The following is a 22463-nucleotide window of genomic DNA, read 5'->3' as shown; positions in this document are numbered from 1 at the left end:
AAATTTGGAGGAGGGAAAAACAAAATGTGTTTTCGCAGCATTTAAATAATGATACGTCCGAAACTCAAGGAGTAGCCCTGTGTATAAGATAGCCTAACACTTAATGTCAAGACATATGTGTAGGCCCACTATAAACAAATAGGGTAGCCTATATGTTTTCGAATCAATTGACTGTATAAAGTGTCGCCAATTACAAAAAAGTAGATTCATTCATCCTCAAAATGTAGTCTAGAAAAGAAAAACGCTTTTGTTTATATTTCAATTGGTTATAGATTAAATAGCATAATTCATGAATACATTAGTGGTCAATTGATAGACCCATTTAATGAGTGGACGAACATGAATATGGGAATTCTTGGATTATTATATATATCCCACTTAAAATGTTCATTGGAGCTATAGGCCTAGTTGTACATTCACATTTAATACTCATAAAAATAATCAACAGTGTAGCCTACTACTTTAACAGTTCATGTAGGCATACTATTAAAAAGAAAAAGCGAACGTTACATTTAGCTTTAGCAAATTGGTGTTTGCTTTTCATAGTAATGGAAACATGGCAGCCATTAATAATATTATCCATTGCTTTCATAGCTAAGGACTCCATCAGGGCCGAAAGGGGGTAGGCGTATCTGTTAGTAAAAAACACGATTCCAACAAAAAATGCCTGAACTGAAATGATAAAATACCTAATCCTAGATCTAATAAGACTTGATAATATGGAGCATGGAGCATATTTGGAGCAGTCAACTAAAAGTGAAGAATGAATTGCTAGAATTTAGTATTACGTCTGTACTCCACTGACATCTAGTGGAGAGGCCATACAAACGAGGCCGCAGATTACTGCAGTGTGGCCGGATTTTCATAGATGCATGATCCAATCGATCAGACAAGCTATTCCAATTGATAAATAATGCCAAATGTTTGCAATTTTTGCCAACATCTTGAAAAGTGGAAGGTGGTGCTAAAGTATTCAGTTATTTATTATACAATTAAAAATATTAAAAACAATTCACATCAGATTTTTGGGAGATAATTCCAGTTTGAAATAGAAAACTGCACACAATTGAACAAAATGAAGCAACTTAACAATTGTTTTCATTGTCTCTACATGAGATTAGCTCACCTCCATTTTGCAAATATTGCATAATAACAAAGACACCCAAATGGCGAGGCTACTTTGGACACCAAGAGAGCTGTATTGGCTGCAGTTTCTTAAAGAAGTACAGAGTTTACTGTTGTTGGCCCCTTGCAGTTCAATATGTGAATTAAAAGAAAAAGTTAGATTTACAAAACTTGGGTCAGCTAACAGTGTTAGCTAATGTTACAACTTAAATAATTGTAAGAGTTGAGGGGAACAACCATTATGCATTGAAAGAAAAATTCTCTCAACTCTCAACACATTATCATGTTATTATGCTGTAGAATTCAAAAATATTTACAAAAATATTTAGCAGAATATTCCACACCTGTACCTTTAATTAAAAATGTAAAAAACGTACAAAATAATAATAAAAAAGGTCGTAAAATACATTTTCTCAATGCAGAAATACTCGACTATACAATACTTTCTCAATTAAAAATACTTGCAGACTTGGTTAACAGTAGTCGCAAGCTATTGCACACAAATATATTCACTTTGTAAATATATTTGTTATTCCCCGTTTGCAGCTGTGTGCCGTGTGTATTTTATCTTTTTTTATTTTTAAAGCTATACTATCTTAATGTTAGTTTTGATACATTGGTTCTATGCACTTTTCTGATGGTATGCCATTTGGTTATGCATCGATTTTTTAAACTGACTAGTATTCTGCCTAAATTTGAATAAATTCATCTAAATCCCTGTAATTTTGACGTGAAAAAAAATCCAACACAATTGTTTGACCAAAATAACCAAAAAACATACACCTTGAAAATCAAGTGCTTTGCATCAATGCAACAACATACAATCAAGATGAAAGACCGCCACAATGACCCGCAGTTCATCCACAGATCTGGAGCATCCTTCAGCCCCGCAGACATGTCGACAGAACCCTCATGTTTACCACTGGCTTGCCTCGAATCCAATTGTACAACGTTCCTTTATAAAGCCTTTGTCTTGGCTACATATACCACACAACCTGTGGGGAGCTCCGATGGAATCCAACCCAGAACGTGTTCTCCGTTGTCTCACAGGTCTCCCTCATCTTCTGGTGCGTTGAGTTCCATCTCCTCTCCCTCATCTTCTGGTGCGTTGAGTTCCATCTCCTCAGCCGCATCCGTTTGCATCTTCTTGTATTTCCTTTTAAAGAAGCCAAACTAGGGAAGTAAGCAAAGATAATTGATTGGATTAAAAGTGTTTGGATAAAGCCGGGATGCCTAAAACCAAACCGTAACAACAAACCCTAACCCCATCTCTTATTGCCAAACCCTCACCCTAAACCAAACCCTAACAACAAACTTAACACCATCTCTTATTGCCAACCCCTAATCCTAAAACCAAACCCTAACTTTAAAACCAAACCCTAACCCTAAAACCAAACCCTAAACCTAAACCCAATCAAACAATCCTTGACAATTATTAGGTTCAGTGTTTTTTTCTGCTACCGTGATAAGGCATTTAAAAAAGTAAGGTAAGTCAAGGTTGGACCATAAATAATTTTGCCTGATCAATTTGCAAATGCAAATGAGTCTGGATCTCTCTGTTCATTTTCGATTCAAGGAGCATTATCAACAGGGATGGACAGACCAATCAGCGCAACGAAACGTGTGACTCATCAGCGGCAGCCGTCTTGCTGGTTCATGGAAATGCCTCACGAGTCACGAGCCTCCCATACACGTATCAACCCCACCCCATATCATTCAAACGGTTGTGATTTGCCCTCCCCGGGTCAGGTCTGCTGGAAAGTCTGTCTGAATGGGAGGGGGGTCAGATACATTTACCAGAGCAGATTTATTTTTGTCTGATTCACAAGCTATAATGAATTGATATTCATTATCCAAACAAAACAAATACAGATTTTGGGAGAGCCTTCATAAATACCCACCTTCCACATCAGACCAACAGCAAGTGCAAGCAGCAGTAGGCCTCCTATAATACTGCCCACTATGACCCCGATAGGAACATCAGCGATCTCTCCGGGTTTACTGACCGTTACTGTCACCTAGTGGTAGAAAAGGAGAAGACAGGAGAAAAGCGAGATATTTGTTTTATTTGGTGATTGTTTGGTTCACTTTTAAATAATGAATTACTCTCTCAAATGAGTAACATGAGGAAACAACATCAACATGCATCAGATGAAAACTTAATTGACCATAACATTATTCATTGTATGAATTAGGATACAGGGAACATGCTTTTGAGCGAACAAAATAACACTGTCTACACACTATCGACTGTCCCTCATAAATTAAACCGAGAACAAACTTAACTCGATTATATTTTGTTGCATCATTTTTTAACCTTATTGCACCAATAGTTTAAAAACAATGTCATTTGCATTTGATTAACGAAAAAGAATCCAATTTGGTCTTACTTCTAACTTCCTGTGTTTGATGAGGAGGAGATCGGGCTGGGAGCTCTCAATCTCTACTTTAGAGGTCAGGTCAACAGTCTGGAACGTAGCCTGTGTGAAACAGGATGTTCGTTCAAACATGTGTATGTTAACACAGAGTAGATACATATTCATATGCATATTATACACACACACACACACACACACATGTGAGCACACATACATACACACACATACACACACATATATATATATATTATGTGTATAAAAAAAAAATATCCAAATATATCCTATATAATACTTATAATGTCCTTATTATAGATAATTCTAATCATATAATAATAAATAACTATTGATTATTACATATATTTACATAAGAAAATGTGCCACTCCAAATCCTTGTTGTCACGTTGACATAGTAGTGGTTCTTGGCCTCCATATCTTTCAGGATGCACTTGACCACGTGGCAGTTGGTCTCTTCACAGGCCTGTAAACCATCAAGTCATTCATTTTATTCAAAATCATCAGGCACCAACATTCAGGTTTTCTCTACCAATTTAAAGAAGGTGTAATTTAAATCCACACAGAGGTATTATCCTTAAGAAGGTGTCATTTAAATCCACACAGTGGTATTATCCTTAAGAAGGTGTCATTTAAACCAACATGGTTGGACCATCCTTATGAAGGTGTCATTTAATCCAACATGGTTGGACCATGCAGTGGACCTACCATCCCTGTGTGGTCCCTCAGACTCTCCTTGGTGAAGGAGACTTTGTTGGGTTTCCCCCCGATTTTCAGCGGGTCGACGAGTTCCCTGGAATCACAGCTGGTGGAACCTCCCTGTGTGGGTCCAGACTGGGTTAGGTCATGCTACAGTTAACTTCACAATTCACTCAACCTCCCCGAAACCTAAAACCACCTGATCATGGATCTTCTCTTGTGTGCAAACACAAAAGCATTCTTCCATTGGAATGACAAATGGAAGCGTTAATTCCCATACATAAATAGGGATCTGATATATATAACATGAATACATGCATAAGGACTTACACGGACAAGGAAACTATAGAAGTACTGTTACTCACTGCTTGTGTCTTCAAGCCGGTGATATAGAGCAGTGGATTTCCAGCTTTGGTTGTCATGGGAATAGCTATTGTCAGGTACAGCAGGTTCACAGGGAAATTATCTGTTGAGATCTGTGTGCACAAGGGACAGAATGTGTCTATTTAAATCCTGTGTAAAGTAAGAGAGTGCTAGTTTGTTTAAAGGGGAAATATTATGCCACCAGGTGTGAGTGTGATTAGCCATAACAAGCCATTTTGAAAATGTGCAATTTGTAAAGGCTAATCACACTCCCACCTGGTGGTATAATATGTCGCCTTTAAGAGAAGATCCGCTGACTATACCTTGACAGAGAATTGAAACTCAGGGCCGATGTCATTGAGGGACTTCAGCTCAGTTTGCACAGCAGTGGTTTGGTTTACAACGTAGAAATTGATATTTGACTGCCTGGAAATTTACAAAATACAAATGAAGATGTTATTAGTAATTTGCCGTCATACAATATTGGCCGAAAAAGTTTTCAAGTTTACTTTTATTTATTTACCTTATTTATTTAAATATTTTAAATATTCACTCACAATCACTCGATCAATTATTTAATAGTCATAATTATATCATAAATAATAATTAAGTATAATTAATGATCTATAATAAAAAAAAAAATTGGGGGGCTTAATCACCTGGACAAAGTAAGTCCAGCATTATACTGGAGAGATATTGATACGTCTTTTTTGTTGTCTGAAGGTCTGTCTTCCTTACTGTCACTGTAAACAAACAGAAGACGTAATTAATTCCCTATTCCCCCAAACTACGACAAAGAACTAAAGACAATAGTAGGTCAATGAGGGCGTACCTTTTCACTTCAAAGATCACCTCTGCTTGCCTATGTAATTCGTCAAGGTTGAAGTCAAAATGAATCAGAAATTTTACCTGGGGCAAACAATATGAAGCCGTGTATTATTAGGAAGCCATAACACAAGGATATTTGACGTCAATAAAAACAAACTCTTTAAGTCACATACATTTTTAAACGTAATAGTTTCTTGGTCGTACCTCTTGGCCAGTTTTTAAAGCAGGGTACCCTACTTGACAAGCAACAAGCATCTCTTGCGTTGTGGAGGTACAGATAACAGACGTACCGTCCTTCTGGGAATCCACAAACAAAGAACGTTTGGTTTTAGAATAGTTTAGCAGAGTTATGGCAACCATGAATCACTTTTAAATTTGTGGTATATTTGTACTTTTGTAATTGATAACTGCAGATTAAATTCTTTTTTTATCAGAAATACTTTTAATTATTTACGACAAGATTGCATAGACTACTATGTTGATGACTACAAAAGGACATATTACCATGTTTAAAACAAAAAACTATCGGTTCACTGGCCCTTTAGGAGTTGGATAAAGGTGGATACACTAATTCAGATTAGTTCATTCCTTTCCACTTTTACAGGAAATGCAACAGTATCCTGGTATTGGTTGTTGAAGCGTTGTGCATCGTATTGTAACTCACTGGGCTGGAGGCGAAGGCGTAGAAGAGGCTGCTTGAGTACTTGACCAGCAACTGTGTGTTATAGGCGTTCTCCAGCTTGTTCTTCACAGCCACCTCAAACGACACTCGTTTGTTGTAGCTGACCAACATGGGGCCCGAACTGAAACCATAAGACCTCACATTATAGTGTCTGTATTTTACATTGAAAATACATTTTAAAACAGTCAGACACCATTACAACCTTCAAGTCACTCACTGACTCAAAACTCACCTGTTCAAACTCGCACACAACGTCTAACTGATCACTGTCCGGTTTGTCTGTTTGGTTTGGTTTTGTTTTTGTTGTTTTTCCTTGTCTTACATGTCTTGTTTTTAACGATTTATGAGGATTTTCTGCTCTGTAAGGTGACCTTGGGTGCCTTGAAAGGCGCCTCTAAATTAAATGTATTATTATTTATTATTATCTATAACCAGACAGGAAACAAGGCGTCACTCCGCCCCATGCAGTCTCTGGTTTCTTTCCCAGGCTCTGTGCCGTGTACCCCAAGAAGTTCTGCTATAACATACAAGGACTGTTGGATCTCAGATGATGCATGTAAAAAAAATATTTACAGTCATGCTATCACATTTTATTTTGAACTCCAACACAGCACCTCACAAACACTCATCTCCCTCTTACCAACACATAACATGCCCCAAGTGCGAGTCACTAGATCTGTCTCCATGGCCCTCCACCCAGTGCCCGCATACAATAACGGCTATGGACAGAGGTCCTTCATCCACACTTTCACCAAAGTCTGGAATGGCATTCCCCCATCACATCAGAGTATTACAATCCATCACACAGTTCAAAAAAAGCATATAAACTGTTACTCCTCACCACATACACTTGCAAACACTGACTTAGATCACTGTCTATGCTCAGTCTGCTGTCCGTATGATTGTCCTACTGATGTTTGACGTGCTATGTCCCTGTTATGTGTTGTATGTAAATGCGACGTGTGATGTGCCTTGTCCGTGTTACATGTTATATGTGCTGCAGAACAGGAACCGGCTGGAAATCAGCTATTTTACTGAGACAGGCCCGTTTTATATTGTAACTTTGTTACTTCTAATACTTTCCTGTGTAATAAATAAAAAGAAAGAAAGAATCAGTATTAACAAAGTGTCAACTGTCTGTCTTGAACATGGCATGACTATGCTTACATGAGAAATTCAGACGACGACAAATCTCATCTGCATTTGAATGTAGCGTACACCATCTCCGGACGTGGTTTTGAAAACGTTTTGAGAGAATCAAAATGGTTGTGTGCTGTTGGTGTTATTTATCTGGAAAGTAAAATGCGTTTACTTTCCTATGCACTCTTTCCTTCAAGACTTAAACTCATAACCAATAGGAAGAACATGTTCAAGTCCCGCCAATGCTAATAAATCCACCACTTAAAGCCTCCCACCACAACTAAAACCCCAAGCCTTATTTGCACACAATATAATGGTCCCACTGGTCGGCTTGGTGCAGACGTTACGTAAAGTTGATTTTAATCATTAAAACCGTAAGAATTTAATCAATTTCAGATTGAACTGTTTATATGTTTGTCTTGTATTCACTGTGGTCACTTGAAGTCTGACTTGTTTATGGTTTTATTTAAGAGTCTCAATCATAAAGTTTCTTTTTTTAAGAGTCACTGAACACATCTGACGCTTTGATTCTAAGTTCACAAGGTCATCCCAACCCAACCATTTATTAACCCGAGTGGTTAAAAATACAAAGGCAACCGCTGGGACTAAACTCACTGTCATAAATTCACAGCTAAGGCAGACCACAATCCAACATAGCCAATGAATAATATTTCCCTAGTGAATGTCAAACAGGGTGTGACACTATTGGCCCAATCACACATATTGCCACATTGCTGGAAGAAACTCGACCAATTATCTTGCTTGTTTGAACCGAATGATAAAAAAAGATCCCAATGTAATATTATTCTGAAAAAGAGAACTAGGGTCCATATAACACATTTTAAATGTTAAATAAATGTTTAAACTAGGTGCATAATCATGTACCTCTGACCTACAAGGACATTGCACGCAACAAATAACAGTAATCTCTTACAATCATGCCTGTGCTGCAAATACCCAGACTATTACTTTGAAAAGCAAAGTTCCCGACATCGTAGAAGAGATTGTTGACTCATTGGTCCTATCACAACAAGCCAGGACAAGCCTTGGCTACACTTCTCATGGGGGGAGTGTAACAGTGTTAAGAGTGAGCAGCAGGTCGCGGACGGACCCAGGTATGACTCACCTTGGCACTTCTGGCCCCCTCTTCACACTCAGCGACAGATCGCTCACACACACCTTGTCCGAACCGCACTCTTTTAAGAAGGGGATCTCCAACCGGAAAGAGGGCATGAAGTTTAGAATTGAGAAAAAAGAAAGAAAAACTATTTGTCAGTTTCCTTTTTGCGTGTAACAAAACAGAATAACTTCTTCACGATCTACATTAAAAAAGCAAGAGAAACATGGCAGTTTTGTTGTTATCAGTTGGGCGCCCAAAACCGAAGGAGTGTGTGTGTGTTTGTGTGTGTCTAGGGGGGGGGGACTTCCTTGCGCCTACGGTCTGGGAGTTAGCCTTTGATGTGTGAACCTAGTAATCGAGACAATGAGTAACTTGGATGAACACACGTTCTGCGCAGCGCTGCTATGGCGACACAGGGCAACTTATCAGGATTGCAAAAGAGAGGGGCCATACTTCCGCATAAACTGAATGGGTGACGAGGGGAGTTCGTCGATGACTCCTACAATCAGGTAGAAGGAAGAGCGATGACTAAGACCAACAAGGATGTCGTCTCCTGCGGTGCAGACTTACAAAGAACTCCCACGCACTGGGGGAGAACACGTCCAGCACGGGGTTGGAGTGTTTCTGCCGGAGAGCGACGTCCACCCGTAGACTGATGGAGTTCACAAAGTCTGGGGTGTCCTGTGTGGGCATTACAGCGGAGGAGACAGAAGGGAGAATGAATGATAATAATAATGCATTGGGTTTGAAGAACTTTTCAAGGTATACCTGCATATAGAATGTATAAAGGCAGGCGGTTGGGTGTATGAAAGACAACACAATAGCAGAAAATGGTCCAAAAATTATATTTAAAATGTGTGTAATTATCAAATATATATTTTTGTTGATACGCTTATTCCTGGAAACATACTTTTTTTCTTTTGCATTTGTGAAAAGTATCCCAGTTATTTATTCTAGGATATTAATTATAGATTAATGTGACCACAAACAAAACCACAGAGAGCATACAGTATGAGGCAGTTGGTTGGCGCCAAGCAGTTTGTGCCTACGTTGTGGCACAATGAATAATATGGAGGACGTACATACCTGTACAAGGACTTGGTAGTCTTGACATACAGGATCTTTTAATACTTTGACATCCCTAGAAAGCAGACGGTCGTTCGACAGCGTGAACAGACCGCGAGACGTCACGTGTGAAGACTGCAAGTCAGCGTCCAGAGTCAAGTTGTAGGACAAATCTGAACAACAATAGAAAATACACAACACACAACGGTGAACCGTTTTTAATTAAATATATTGTGTGTCATTCAACAAATGGGCTTATTTAAAGCAACAGCAAAGGTAACAGACAGACAGATATGAATTGTGTTTAACATGATGTGAAATCTGTGTCGCGATTTACCGATGGGTCCAATCGGGTTCTTGGGTCTGAAGACAGCCGTGAAACATATCTTGGTGCTGAAACAGGACACCTTTCGTCCGCTGATAAGACAAGGCTTACTGAGAATACTGATCTTATCAGGGGTGAAGCTGGCTTTGGCTGTGACTGTAGCGAGACCACAGGACCTGAAGACCAAAAACACACCCACACACGACGACACACACACACAAACACACACACAGGCACACAGTTGTAAAGCGTCTTAAGAGTGGTCGATTATAAATAGGTTGTTATTCTTAGTCAGCATCCTGTTGTCTCATGACGTCTGGGTGCTTGATAGACTAACCAGAGTTGCACCACCTTCCCGTACGCCCCGACCGAAACGTCCGGGATGGTGTCGTCGTTCAGATCTCCGTGGCCGTCGATGGACCTCCCGAAATACTGCAGCTTGGGGTCCAGCTCGGAGCCAAGGATCCTCTGGAGGGTTAGGGAAGGGAAACGGCATTTTCACACTGATTGGATGGAAGTCATGCCACCAACCTTCTACACCAACTGTAAATATATGCTCAGCTTAGACGATTCTTACAAACAGACCGCACCCCCCCCTCCCCCGAATAAAGTGGACATGCTATCTTAGTGTGGTATTGAACATGTTGTAGTGTCTCTATCGTAGCCACTGCTCGCTTCCCTCTTGCGTCCAACCCGTGTTCTCCAACCTGTTGTAGTGTCTCTATTGTTTTGACAGCTACCTTCTTCCAGCGTCCGACCTGCGCTCTCCAACCCGTCGTAGTGTCTCTACTGTGGTGAGCGTCCCACCTGTGAGAAGGCCTTGTTCAGGGCCTTGTGCTGCCCGTTGTAGACGTACAGGACGCCCCTGTGTTGGTCCTCCAGCGGCGCTCCCACCACCACGTCACTGAACCCGTCCAGGTCCAGGTCCGGGACGGCCGAGATCGCCATCCCGAAGCGGGAATTCTCCGAGGCCGAAGGCCCGCTGAGGAAGCCATGCTCGTTCAGTATTCCCTTTAGAGCAAGAGTGAGAGTGAGAGTAAATACACTTTAAAGCGTCCTTTTATTGTATTGCTAACCATTTATCGTACAAACTTAACCGACCTAAAAAGCTCTTTTGACTAAAAAAATGATTGTGAGAGAAAGACAGAGAGGGAGAGAGTTCTGGCAGTGTGCTCTGACAATCCTATTGGTTGTGTGTCGGCAGAAGTTTGGTGGCCCCCACTCACATGGTCCGACGCGCCCATGGTCAAACTAATTGGGATGTTACTGCCATCATAACAATCCCCATCTGCATCCTTATTAGGCTCACCTGTAGAGGGGGCCTTATACGCCATCTGTGTCTCAGACAGCATAGCATAGAAGGGCCACCTTTAAAGGCACACGTAAAAAAGACAACAGTCCAGAGCGCAGCGTGCTTACCTTGGTGATGGAGAAGAGGTAGACCCGGCCTTGCTCCTTCTTCAGCGCGCTCATGAACATGGGCGCTCCCACCAGCAGGAGGTCCGACGTGCCGTCCCCGTCCACGTCCAGCGAGCACAGGGCGCTGCCGAAGTAGGAGCCGATCTGAAACACGCGGGAAAGCCTGCGGGTTGACTCATCGACCTCAGCAGCAGCAGCAGTCAGACCTCATGCATGTTTCAGAAGCACTCTCATGGACTCCATTGAAAGGCCCCTCCCGAGAGACTGCTTGGTACATGTGAAGTGAGAGGTCTTTGCACGTGAAATACATTTTCCATGTTGCACTTAAGCCCCTGGCACTTTTGTTCAGCGGTTGTGGTTGTGAATTGTTGTATGTTGTCTTTCAACGGGCGCTCTGCCAAAGTACATTCTCGGCCGCTGTGGGTTGGCCGATTCCCTTTTGTCATCTGATGGAGTGGTAGTGATGACTACCGTACAAGACGTTACAGCATACAACATCAGCAGATAAGAATTCCCCAGATCAGCACTCGTAGGATGCGGGGAAAGCCAATAAAACAAGACCACTCATGTGCGGCCTGCAGCGCTGACATCGGAACGTTGACGATGAGGATCTTAAGATAGAAAGACATTTAGACAACGTCGTCTATAAAATAAAAATAAAAAGTCGTGCCAGCAAAATAAGTGTGCAACAGCAGGATATTCCGGTAAGAGGATGAGTGATACCACAGCATTACTTGGCTTCTCGAGCAAAGTCACGTAATGTTTTTTTGGGACACGCTGAAAAGTTTAAAATTGTAATTGCTTAAGCAACGAAAAAGTCTCAAACAAGGCATCATTGTGCCGCGCACGTACACAAATAGGATACATGATTTGACACTCAGTCGACGACGGGCCGGACGTATCAGATTCCACTCCGCAAAGCCTCGCCGAGAACAGCCCCGGCCTCCCTGGACGACCTCGTGGCTGCTCCTCCCATCCGTCCCCTCAAAGGGTTCCACGGTGAAACGCGACAGCAGCACATTCCAGAGAGCCAGCAGAGCGGGTAGCTTCCGGCTAATGGGGCAGCGCAGCGTGCCACTGACCCGTAGCCAACCCCTGCCCAAACACCACCCACCACACCCCCCCCCCCCCCCAACCTACTCCTATCGACAGCATACCTGCTTCCCTCTCTCCGTGTCCACCACGGTGGCCTCCTTCTGCCCGTTGACGGTGTACACCACCACCTGTCCGGAGTGGTTGGAGCGGGGTGCGCCCGCCACGAAGTACTCCCGGGCTCCGTCGCTGAGGCTGGTCACCGCGTAGCCTAGGAGTGTAACCATGGAAACGTTGGCCAGTGGACTCAACTGCACTGAATAACACGCGTCGAGATCGACTGCTGAAAGACTATGTTAATAGCAGTGTTTGGGACATTCAATATTTAACCTTATTTGCACCATATTTGTCAGACGTTACTTAAGGGGGTGTATTGTTTTAACAAGTTTAATTGCAGACAGATCTAAAAAAATCGAGGTACTTCATAGGAAGTAAACTAACTAACCAATCTAACTAAGCTAACAGTGTCTGATGAGGAAGTTCATAAAGAGGTGGATGGTGTGGCACTGCATACCCAGTAAGGAGCTGTGGTTCCCTTCTTGAAGGGTTTTCTCAAAGGCGGTAAAGGGAAAGATATCTGCTCTGGAATCAGTTTTGTGTACGACAGTGCCGCTCCATGCATACGCCCCAACCGCTCCCAGCATCAACACGTTCTAGAGTAGGTCAGGGTGGAGAACAATAAATACCATACCTATACAGACAGTTTATTACAGTACAGTACATGTGTTCCAGCATTCCTGGGGTCCTAGTGAACTTAAAGGCACAGAGACACATGAAGAAGACAATAGAGGGTCACATTTTGGAACATTTCTCAGCGCTATCAAAAGAGCCAATACTAATGTTTAGAAAGGCAAATTTTCAAAATTGAAGAATCTCTAAAAACATTAAGGGCTTGTCTCCATGCGGCCTCTTTTCTAAAACTTGGAAATGTTGCACACTAAACAAAAAAAACCATGGAATACTGTATATAGGAAGGTTTACAAGTCGTTGCCACGGTACCTGTTTAGGTGCGTAGTGAGCGCTGAACCCAACCTGGGACATCTCCATCTGGAAATTGTCCGCGCCTTTCCCAGTGCCTTGTGGGTAAAGAGGGGGACAGGGTTGTGTCAGCAGGGAAATATTTCAGGAATATGAGAGATGCTAGATTTCCCCAAAAGGCCTGAATGCCACTGTGTCTCTCATGAGTTTCCTCTTGGGATTCTGCACAATGGGAGGCTTGTTTCCACATGCCTAGGTCAAATGGCATTTTTTGGTCAAAGACAATTACATCCATATATAATGACAGGAAGGGGGAGGTTAAAGTGTTACCCTCTATGTTGAAGATACGGTTTCCCAGGGCCCCAGCAATCTTCGAAAGGGCTGCCTCTTCAGACACATTGAAGAAGAAATTCTCCACAGGTGAACTGGCAATTGACTTGATTTCAGCAATCAAGTTTTTTGTGTCAATGTTGTTTCTTATGTAGTAGCCAAGTACCTACAACACGGAAAGAAAAGATGAAGAAAGAGCAGAAATCAGTACACACCTAAAGGACCTCCAGTTATCATCATCTTTACATTAAATTAAAGTAATGAAAGAAAATAACCCTTTCATTCCAGTCTATAGCTAAAGGTGAATGACTCCTGGCTGAAAGGGGTTTGAAATCAAATGCCCATAGTCTAGCTGTAAGCGTCATTGAGCACCTTTCTTCCTTCCTTCTCGTTAATGGCATGTATATAAATGAATATTCACTCATTAATATAATTCCTTTTTCAATGCTAAATGACGAAATAGTGATGGTCGTGTATACAGAGACAAGGTTGTTTCTGATTGAACCAGCAGTGCAAACAGATTCAGGGCCCTATCTTGCATCTGGCGCAATTGACTTTATACACTGACGCATGTGTCGTTGCTAGTTTGCAACTGGCGCAGAACGTTCTTTTCCCTCCACCGCCACGCGCCTGTAAATTAGGGAATGATCTTGCGCCCCAAGGGGGCGTTTCGGCGAAAGGAGGAGGCGTGTTCTGGCGCAAACGTTCCCTGGTGCTATTTTGCTGTTTCAGAAAACAATTACGCCACAAACCAGGAAATACCTGGTTTAAAGTCAGTGGCGCGTTGTTCAGATGCTATTTTAAGGGTGCATGCATAATGTTGGTTGTGCACCTCGCGCATACACTTTGCTTCTCTCATCTACCTAGCCACACATTGTTGGTAAATTATTTGGGAAAGAACAGCTGATACAGCGGTAATAAGTTGTACTTTTAAATCAATGCATCTGCAAACACTGTACAGATAACACATATTTTCTTGACACAGACATCGTGTACATGCCCATAACTTTTAGGATTGATGAGTATTTGATCAAGAGAAAACATTGTTTTACCGCGAGTGAGTGTTAAAAAGAATGAATGAATGCGGGCGTGCGTGCGTGAGTGTATGTGTAAAATAATGAATGAAAGCGGGCGCGCGTGTGTGCGTCCATCTGTTTAAAACACACGCAAACTAAACACGTAACGCATAATACCGTCCATGGCAATGTATATTAACTGGGGGAAACATGCATATTAAGTCGATAACGATAATGCATACAATACTGGTAAGAAGCGATGTTTGTTAATGTATTGCGTATATCATTAAATAGAACCAGTTACGGCATTTCATATGTGTGTTAAGTTTTCTTTGCCGAAATTTATTTGAGGACTCAGTGATTCTGAAGTTGTGGAAGAAAACGCTATTCCATGCGTGAATTAGGCCATATTATTTTGCCATAAACTGAGCCGAAGTTTGAAATTCATGTAGTCATCTGTCTCATCGGAGACTGCAGACGCGCTGTCAAAATATCAACTCGTCAGATTCAAATGCGCTCATGGCTCTTAAAGGGGATGGGAGATGGCACTCTCATTGGTTTATTGCACGTTACGCTCAAACCACACCTAAGGGCAATTAGGCTACTTCAGACCTACCCTTTTTAGATTTGCGCCGGGCGCAAGAGTCGTTTATGGACTTCAATCCGACAATCAGTCAATCTTACTGTTATCTGATTGCAGACGGCTTCAGAATGGAGGCGTCTACAACGGCCGAGCAAGAGCACGGTCTACGGGGTTCACGACTTACAGCGATGGCAAAGCGGGTGATTCCTAGTTTCTCACACTCGTCGATGGCGTTGGCTCTTAATTCCTCGTCGTGGGACTCGCCGTCGGTGACCACCACCATCACCTTGGCGGCCCCCGGACGGGCCCCGCTCATCGGATTGAAGCCCTGCTTGCTGAGGGAGAGAATGGATTTTGGTTCCTGGTTTCCATGTGCAGACTGTTGCTTTTCCCTCCCCACAGCTTTATACATTGGCACTCATTGATGTGATGACATTATAGTGTCATTTCTTGAAACTCAAGTCGTACAATCGATAGTTCTCCCTTTGATTTGAGAGTTCATACGAACATTAGAATTATGAAGTATCTGTCATCCGACTCTTTCATACGTTCTTTTGATTGTGTACCCATGATTTCACGTCATAGAAGCCAGGAGAAGCTAACCTTGCGTATTTGATGGCTTCAAAGGTGTTGGTGCGGTCTCCAAACATCTGAGTGATATTGGTAACTGCAGCAAGGAGACTTTCTTTGGTTCTGTGGTCCCTCAGTCGGAATTCAAATTGGGGAGTCACCCCATATTGAATGACACTGACCTGAAAGGGTGGACGAACCACTGGGTGTAAATAGGCAAAAATGCACGACCCGTAAAATGAATATAGAAATAAAATGTTGTTAGGAAAAATAATCCGACCTGTGTGCTTTGAGGACCGATGTCCAAGGCAGGAATTAGTTTCTCAAGGAACATATTCATTGGTTCCCATGGATAAATGCTGTTGGAACCATCCAAAACGATCACAATGTCCATAGGACCCCCGCAAGCTACAGATGGAAAGACAGGTAGATACAATCATGATATGAGCGCGATCGTAGATGAGATGTACACCTTTGACCTCGTGCACATCTCGATTTTTCTATATGGTATAGTATAGTTTATTAATTTGATACTTATTGAAAGGCCACTTGCAGTTAAAGGGTATTTTTTTACTTGGTAAGATACCAGAAAAGAATCCTTGTATGTGCAAACTCACAGGGCAATAAAGCCTTCTGATTCTGATGAACTGACAATAGTAACATGGACACTAGGGATGTGCAGTGACACCACTATCTGTATCTGATTGTTTTGACCATCAATATTATGTCTATCTGTATATGTTTGACCATCAATGTTAGCTGTATCTGTTTATGTTGGACCATCAATGTAATCTGTATCTGTTTATGTTGGACCATCAATGTCACCTGTATCTGAATATGTGGTACCATCAATATTATCTGTATACTATGGTGGACCATCAATGTAATCTGTATCTGTTTAAGTTTGGACCCTCAATATTATCTGTATTTATATATGCTGGACCATCAGCATTATCTGTATATGTATCTGAATTTGTGATCATCAATATTATCTGTATTAAAAGACAAAGTGCCTATACATGAGTGGTGGTAGGGTCCCTTAGCATGGCATTGGATGCAAACAGGGGGGGCGTGACAGCTCAACCAAAGGACCCACAACAGATGTGTGTGGTGGGCATAACGAGGAAGCAGCAGTAGAGACTACTGTCTGTTGGAACCTCCCCCAGGGAATGGTAACTGGCAGCTGGCCGCCAGTCAATATCGTCGACCAGAGTGTGTTATAACTTAGTGTAACTTATTTGCAATTTGGAAGTAGCGTGAGAAGGGGGATGCGTCATGGTGTTGGCTAAGCCGAGACCTGACCATCATTTAAACCCGCATTTGCAACAGGTTGCTGCAGTATCATTCTTTAGAGACAGTCATCCACTTCCTGTATTTTTTCTTTCCATCCTTATTCAACAATATACTGGACTTTATATTTATTTACATTGTTTTAAATATATATATATATATTGGACTTAATATACATACATACTTAACAATATTTGGAAACCCACCTTCCCTTTACTAAGGGACATTGAACAGTAATTTAGGAATAGTAACTCAAACACTAACCACTCGTGTATACACAAGTACAATTTGTCTATTTTGTTTCACAATCCGAAGTTCAACATTCACTTCGGCTCTCGCCTCTCACTGTCTCAGACTGTCATGTGAGTAGCGACACTATATATGTGCTATGCCAAATTAAGGATGTTTGTATTTCTGATGCTAGGTTACAAGAAGTGCCAGGCGATGATCAGTGGGGCATTATAAACAATTTCCTTGCTGCAATGACGTAATTTCCCGCAACTTTGGTTATAAATGTATTTATATATAAATGTAACACTACAGATATAAATAAGCCTCTATTTCGACACTTCACCATTGAAGTGTGAACTAAAATGTTGATTGACGTTGTTGTGTCCCTGATGAACCTCAAATCAAATCAAATAAATAAACAACCCATTTTCGGTGAAGGCCAAACTGGGCCTTGAGCTTCGGCCCTGGCCGACACCATGGTGAGTTTGTGTACCAAGTGCTGACTACGGTTTGTCCTTTGACAAATCTTTTCCTTACTCTCCCATGTTTAAGCATTCATAGCATTAAAGGTGGTCTTACGCTGGACAGCAGGGGAGAAGGCGGGCTGGGCTCTGAAGAGCGGACTGAGTTCTGCACACACTCCTGGGTAGTAGTCCTGACTGCCACAGCGCTGAGCCCAAAGTGGACCACACGTCTGTTACACAGACCCTCGGGAGAGAGTACACATGTAAGGTGGAAACATCTTAGGGTATTGTAGCATCCAATATCTTTGAATATTTGGGAAAATTCCCCTCACACAAACATTCAAGTACACAGACACGCACGCACACACACATACACCCACACACACACAGACTTACCAACAAACCCTTTGTTTCTGGCATCCGGGTAAGAGTCAAACCCAGACTCATGTTTGTGTCAACGTTCCTCACATTTGGAATAATCATGTCATCTGAGGGCAGTGAAAGACATTGTGCATTCAACATTTATTGCAGAATTTGTTTTGCCACACATAATTAGCTCATAATTGATGCTGTCTAATTGAGGGTCGTGCCTTTAAATTTAGGATTTTACTGGCTGGCTACGTGCTACTTTATTGGCTGTCTTAACCACTGTCTGACTAAAATCAGACCAATATTAACCCGGTTAGGCTTTGGAGGTTGGCCTATCTCTAATAAACTCACAGAGCACTCAATAACTTCTTTCTTGCAATGACTGTGAGCTTTGAGAAAATAACCCGATGTGCAATAATTGGTACGGACTGAGGTGAGTTTAGTATACAGCAGGTTCTGCTCACCATGCAGCCGGAGCTCGTCACAGCTGGTGCTGGGACCTGAGACAGGACACTTATAAACATCCCCTTTCCTGTTTCTGGTGAATCCACCCCAAGGGGCACCCACCAACAGCCTGATGGGGAGAGTGAAGGGGAAGTAGAGGGAGAGAGGGAGGCAGGGAGGGAGGGAGGGTTGTTGACAGAATTAGTAATGATTTATTAAGAAAATTGTACACGTTTATTACTTCCTTCTTTCTAAACTTGACAATCTAGTGGAAGACTTTAGCTAGGAAATGTACAGATGCATGAATGTGTCTTTTCGACTTCATTATGAATCATTCCCAAGGTATGCATCTGACTGAACTCTAGGAAGTGGAATAGGATGTGGCATTGTTTGGTATTTCTAGCAGGTAGGATTAGGGGAATTTGGATTTCACTGGCCTCAGGAACAAATCCCCAAGTTGCTTTAACAGGCCATTAACATTGTCATATATGACATTTTTTGATAAAATATCAGTATACAATGATTGTTCTCATTGGCATGACATGCATTATAACATCGATGAAAATAAAGACCTTCTGTGATCCAACAGTAGGTGATAACATCAATGAACAAAATGTTATAAATCTTCAATAACTATTTTTATATACATCAGTGACATTGAGATTAACTTGGATTCATACCATTTTCCTTGATGGTTTTTAAACTGTTGGACAGTGTAGCCAAACTCTTCTTCCACGCGTCCGCTGAAAATCTTGGGATCTCCCGTGCCAATGTTGAATGACTGAGTGCTGCAGATCCGGTCAACTAAAGAAAAGAGTCAATGCTTTGACACTGTAGGGGTATTGAAATCATTATCCGACGATAATCGGATCCTCCTCATAACTGACCGTTATAAGGAGCGTTTAAAAGCATCATAGGCCTATCCATAAGGGATCGATCCCTAAAGTGTGAGAAGTAGGGGGAAGAACATTGTGTGTTGGATCTATTATTTTGAATCTAAATGTCAAATGAACATGTAGGCTACCGCGGAGGTGGTGACACAAGTAGGCCAAATAGCCCTCTGTCATGAGTTTGGTTTTCTTTGGGGAAGCTTTAGCGATTGAACAGCTTTGGGATTTTGTCAGACCACCAAGAAAAAGACCCACAAGCTTAAAACGTTGTTTGTACGGGCTATAAACAATTGTTCATAGGCAAAATCCAAAGTTGATAGACAACTGGTTGCCCTCAGGGCACGGAATTCTCCCAAGCGCGTGTGTGCTGCTGCACCATCATTACCAGCACCATCATTGCTTTGCGCAAGCTGCAACATGCCTGGTTCGCCTGCACAACTGTGTTTTAAAAGTATAAATCACTGGTATGCGAATGGCCGATGGACTCGGAAGAACTTTGATTGAGAAAACTTTTCTCCTGGTAAATTATACCAGGTCGGACATTTGCACTTTAACACACTGCAAACCACTCCTTTAATAGAATATGACAAACGTTACTGCATCAATTTTACAATGTAGCCTACATACAAAATAAGTTATCTGTTGCAACGTATATCAACAACGACATATAGATAGCAAGTCATAAATGTTGTTAAAACGATATAGATAGAAAGGGTATTTTCAAATTCTATTCCCTATCAATCCACCTAAAGTAAAGATGAAACGTTGGGATACATAACACAATAATCATCACCACACAAAGCAATGCCATACACACTGCCGAGACATGAAATATACAACGCGCTCAATATCCCCACTTGCAGTAAACTCTCTTCTTCAGCAAGGAACGTGATATTTTGTGCATAGGTGCGCCAGACCAACTACCGAATTAACACCACGTCGATGGCTGCATTCTTGGGGCCATCGACGTTCAGAAAACTCCGCAAAGTAAGCTCTTCAAAAGAAACTCGTAATCAAGCAGCGTACTTACTTATGACGAGAAGAGCAAAGAAGAAATTCGAGGTTAAGTCCTCCATCACCAGTCTTTATGTCATGTCTGTGTAAATGTGTGAGAACTGAGAAGCACTTGCTCGAAGTTGTAATCTTGTGCTTGTGGGCGTCGACAGACTCGACGCCCGACAGATGACGTTAGAGCGGACTCACCTTCCTGACTGTGGCGAGACAGAACCCAAGGGATTGGGTTTATCAACAAAAAAAGTATATATATGTATATATATTTTTTTTTTATTAAAGTAAGCAGCAGCCTACATGATGATGAGGTAGCAGCCTACCTCACTATCACCTATTTCCATTCCTGCTCCTCCAGCATTGTTTAAAATCCGTTTGGTATTCATCACGTTGCATGTCGTAGTAGCCTAGTAGTGACACATGATACATGATGGGGAAATTGAGCAGCGGATTGTTCAGAATAAGTTTGTCCTGATTCTTAACGTAATATCCATGGTTGGTCTCCAAGCAATGGAATACTAGACCCAAATGCTATGAGGTGGCTGGAATTTTACTTTCATGTGATAACGGGAATGAACAAGACAAATGTAATAACGGATGGTTTGAGAAGAAGAATCCAAAGCAGGACAACTTGAGGCCAGACTGCATGCCAGCACAGGCCTAGAGGACTCGAATACACGATTAAATATTGAGTCATCCCAGCGGGAGAGGCTAACGAATCTGGAATATCATGAAGAGAAATAAATGACTCCAAGAAAAGAATGAAGGTGAAGGAAAGTGTGGCTCTGATGAAGAAGACTCTAGCCTTCACAGAAGCAATGGAAATGAAGATCGAACAAGAGAGTCAAAACATCACATGGTGTAAAAACAACATGATGAGCGGCACCTTACACTGGGGGTCAGTGTTTGACACACCTTTTATTATTATTTCGGTAGGCTGCAGAAAACTCAATGCCAAAATCATTTGCCCCCTTTGTTTCTCCCGTTGCCACTATAGTGAAATGATTCAGGGGCTTGGAGTCAATACCCATGAGTACGAAGACCTGAATAGTTTCAATAATTCACTGAACGATGGTGAATGGGTGGAGGGATTTTGAAGAAACAACCAAACCCTGCGTTTCTAGGCATAGGCCACCTAGGCGGTAGCCTAGGGCGCCTCCTGCAGGATGGAGGGTGGCAGTTGCCAACCCCCCGACCCCGCCTTTAAAAAATATATATACCCTGGGCGGGCCTTCCGATTCACCTGTAAATGCCAAAGTCCCAGGAACAGTGCATACTTCCGCAATCCACCAGTGCCCAGCGGCCAAGCTTGGTATTGCAGCTGTTTTAGCGGGCTGTGGACGGGTCCCTCGATTCATGGGGCCCAGAAGTAGTTATCCTCGTTCACTCCGATACAAGTGGGGAGCAGGAATGTGTCTCCGCAAAAAATGTCTGGATATCAATCAAAGGCTCATAATTATCTTCATGCCATGTACTAAAAAATAACTAAAGGGCACACACAACTCATTCGGACTGAAACCTGTGCTTTCCTGCACAACTTCTCTGGCTGCCAACAGGAGCCAAGGAACCCCTCTTCCCAGTCTACCTTCAACTCAGTACAGTAAGCTCGGAGTACTGATTTTAATTGTTGATGAAATCGCTGCAGTGCACCCTGACTTTGAGGATGATATGCCGACGATTTATTATGTTTAATATGAAGTTGCTGGAGGACCTGGACAGACAACCGAGATGTGAAATTTGAGCCTTGATCGCTCTGGATTACTTTGGGGATCCCAAACACAGAAATGAACTTGCTAAGGGCTCAAACAACTGACTTGACAGAAATAAAAAAATGTGTGCAGTGGATAAACAGCCGGATACCTGGTGGCCTGACACATCACAGTCAACAAATATTGACTACCCAATCTTGACCGAGGTAGCGGGCCAACGCAATCAATAATCAAATGGTTTACTTATCACAGGTATAGGATGTAAGGGAGCAGGTGTAATGCACTGATTTGGTTTGCCTGTCACCTGGCAAGTATGAAAAATGTCGCAGTACA

The 22463-nt window shown here is 42.0% G+C and overlaps 1 protein-coding gene across 3 annotated transcripts; it reads right to left on the bottom strand.

Moving 5' to 3' along the window:
- Window positions 1-967: 967 nt before the first annotated feature.
- On the bottom strand, window positions 968-20596 carry itga2.2 (integrin, alpha 2 (CD49B, alpha 2 subunit of VLA-2 receptor), tandem duplicate 2). 3 transcript variants are annotated; one of them, XM_060064434.1, is made up of 31 exons: window positions 20444-20596; window positions 19204-19327; window positions 18544-18653; window positions 18107-18198; window positions 17826-17940; window positions 16006-16133; window positions 15759-15907; window positions 15340-15490; window positions 13557-13722; window positions 13248-13324; window positions 12763-12901; window positions 12314-12459; window positions 11157-11300; window positions 10545-10748; window positions 10075-10205; window positions 9750-9913; window positions 9434-9585; window positions 8918-9028; window positions 8354-8439; window positions 6070-6208; window positions 5610-5702; window positions 5410-5486; window positions 5237-5320; window positions 4901-5003; window positions 4580-4690; window positions 4224-4334; window positions 3868-3981; window positions 3516-3605; window positions 3027-3143; window positions 2203-2298; window positions 968-2166 (listed from the first exon to the last, which is right to left on the bottom strand). In XM_060064434.1, exons 1-31 carry the CDS (start codon window positions 20487-20489, stop codon window positions 2083-2085), a joined length of 3654 nt encoding a protein of 1217 aa, XP_059920417.1. In that variant the 5' UTR covers window positions 20490-20596; the 3' UTR covers window positions 968-2082. The 3 variants fall into 3 exon arrangements, with proteins under 3 accessions (XP_059920417.1, XP_059920419.1, XP_059920418.1); XM_060064436.1 differs by having other exon boundaries at window positions 968-2214; window positions 2251-2298; XM_060064435.1 differs by having other exon boundaries at window positions 968-2298.
- Window positions 20597-22463: the final 1867 nt, after the last annotated feature.

Source organism: Gadus macrocephalus, chromosome 11, assembly GCF_031168955.1.
Source record: "Gadus macrocephalus chromosome 11, ASM3116895v1".
In the NCBI taxonomy this organism is placed as follows: Eukaryota; Metazoa; Chordata; class Actinopteri; order Gadiformes; family Gadidae; genus Gadus; species Gadus macrocephalus.
Note: the sequence above shows the minus strand (reverse complement) of the source record. Positions and strands in the feature narration are given on the sequence as shown.

What these genes read in the sequence shown, in the direction of transcription:
- itga2.2 (XM_060064434.1), bottom strand. Translation starts at nt 20,489, where the DNA reads ATGGAGGACTTAACCTCGAATTTCTTCTTTGCTCTTCTCGTCATAA. An exon ending in TCGGTCCTCAAAGCACACAG is followed by an intron (nt 15,908 to 16,005) that starts GTCGGATTATTT and finishes CCACCCTTTCAG; the next exon opens with GTCAGTGTCATTCAATATGG. An exon ending in CTCACTACGCACCTAAACAG is followed by an intron (nt 12,902 to 13,247) that starts GTACCGTGGCAA and finishes GACCTACTCTAG; the next exon opens with AACGTGTTGATGCTGGGAGC.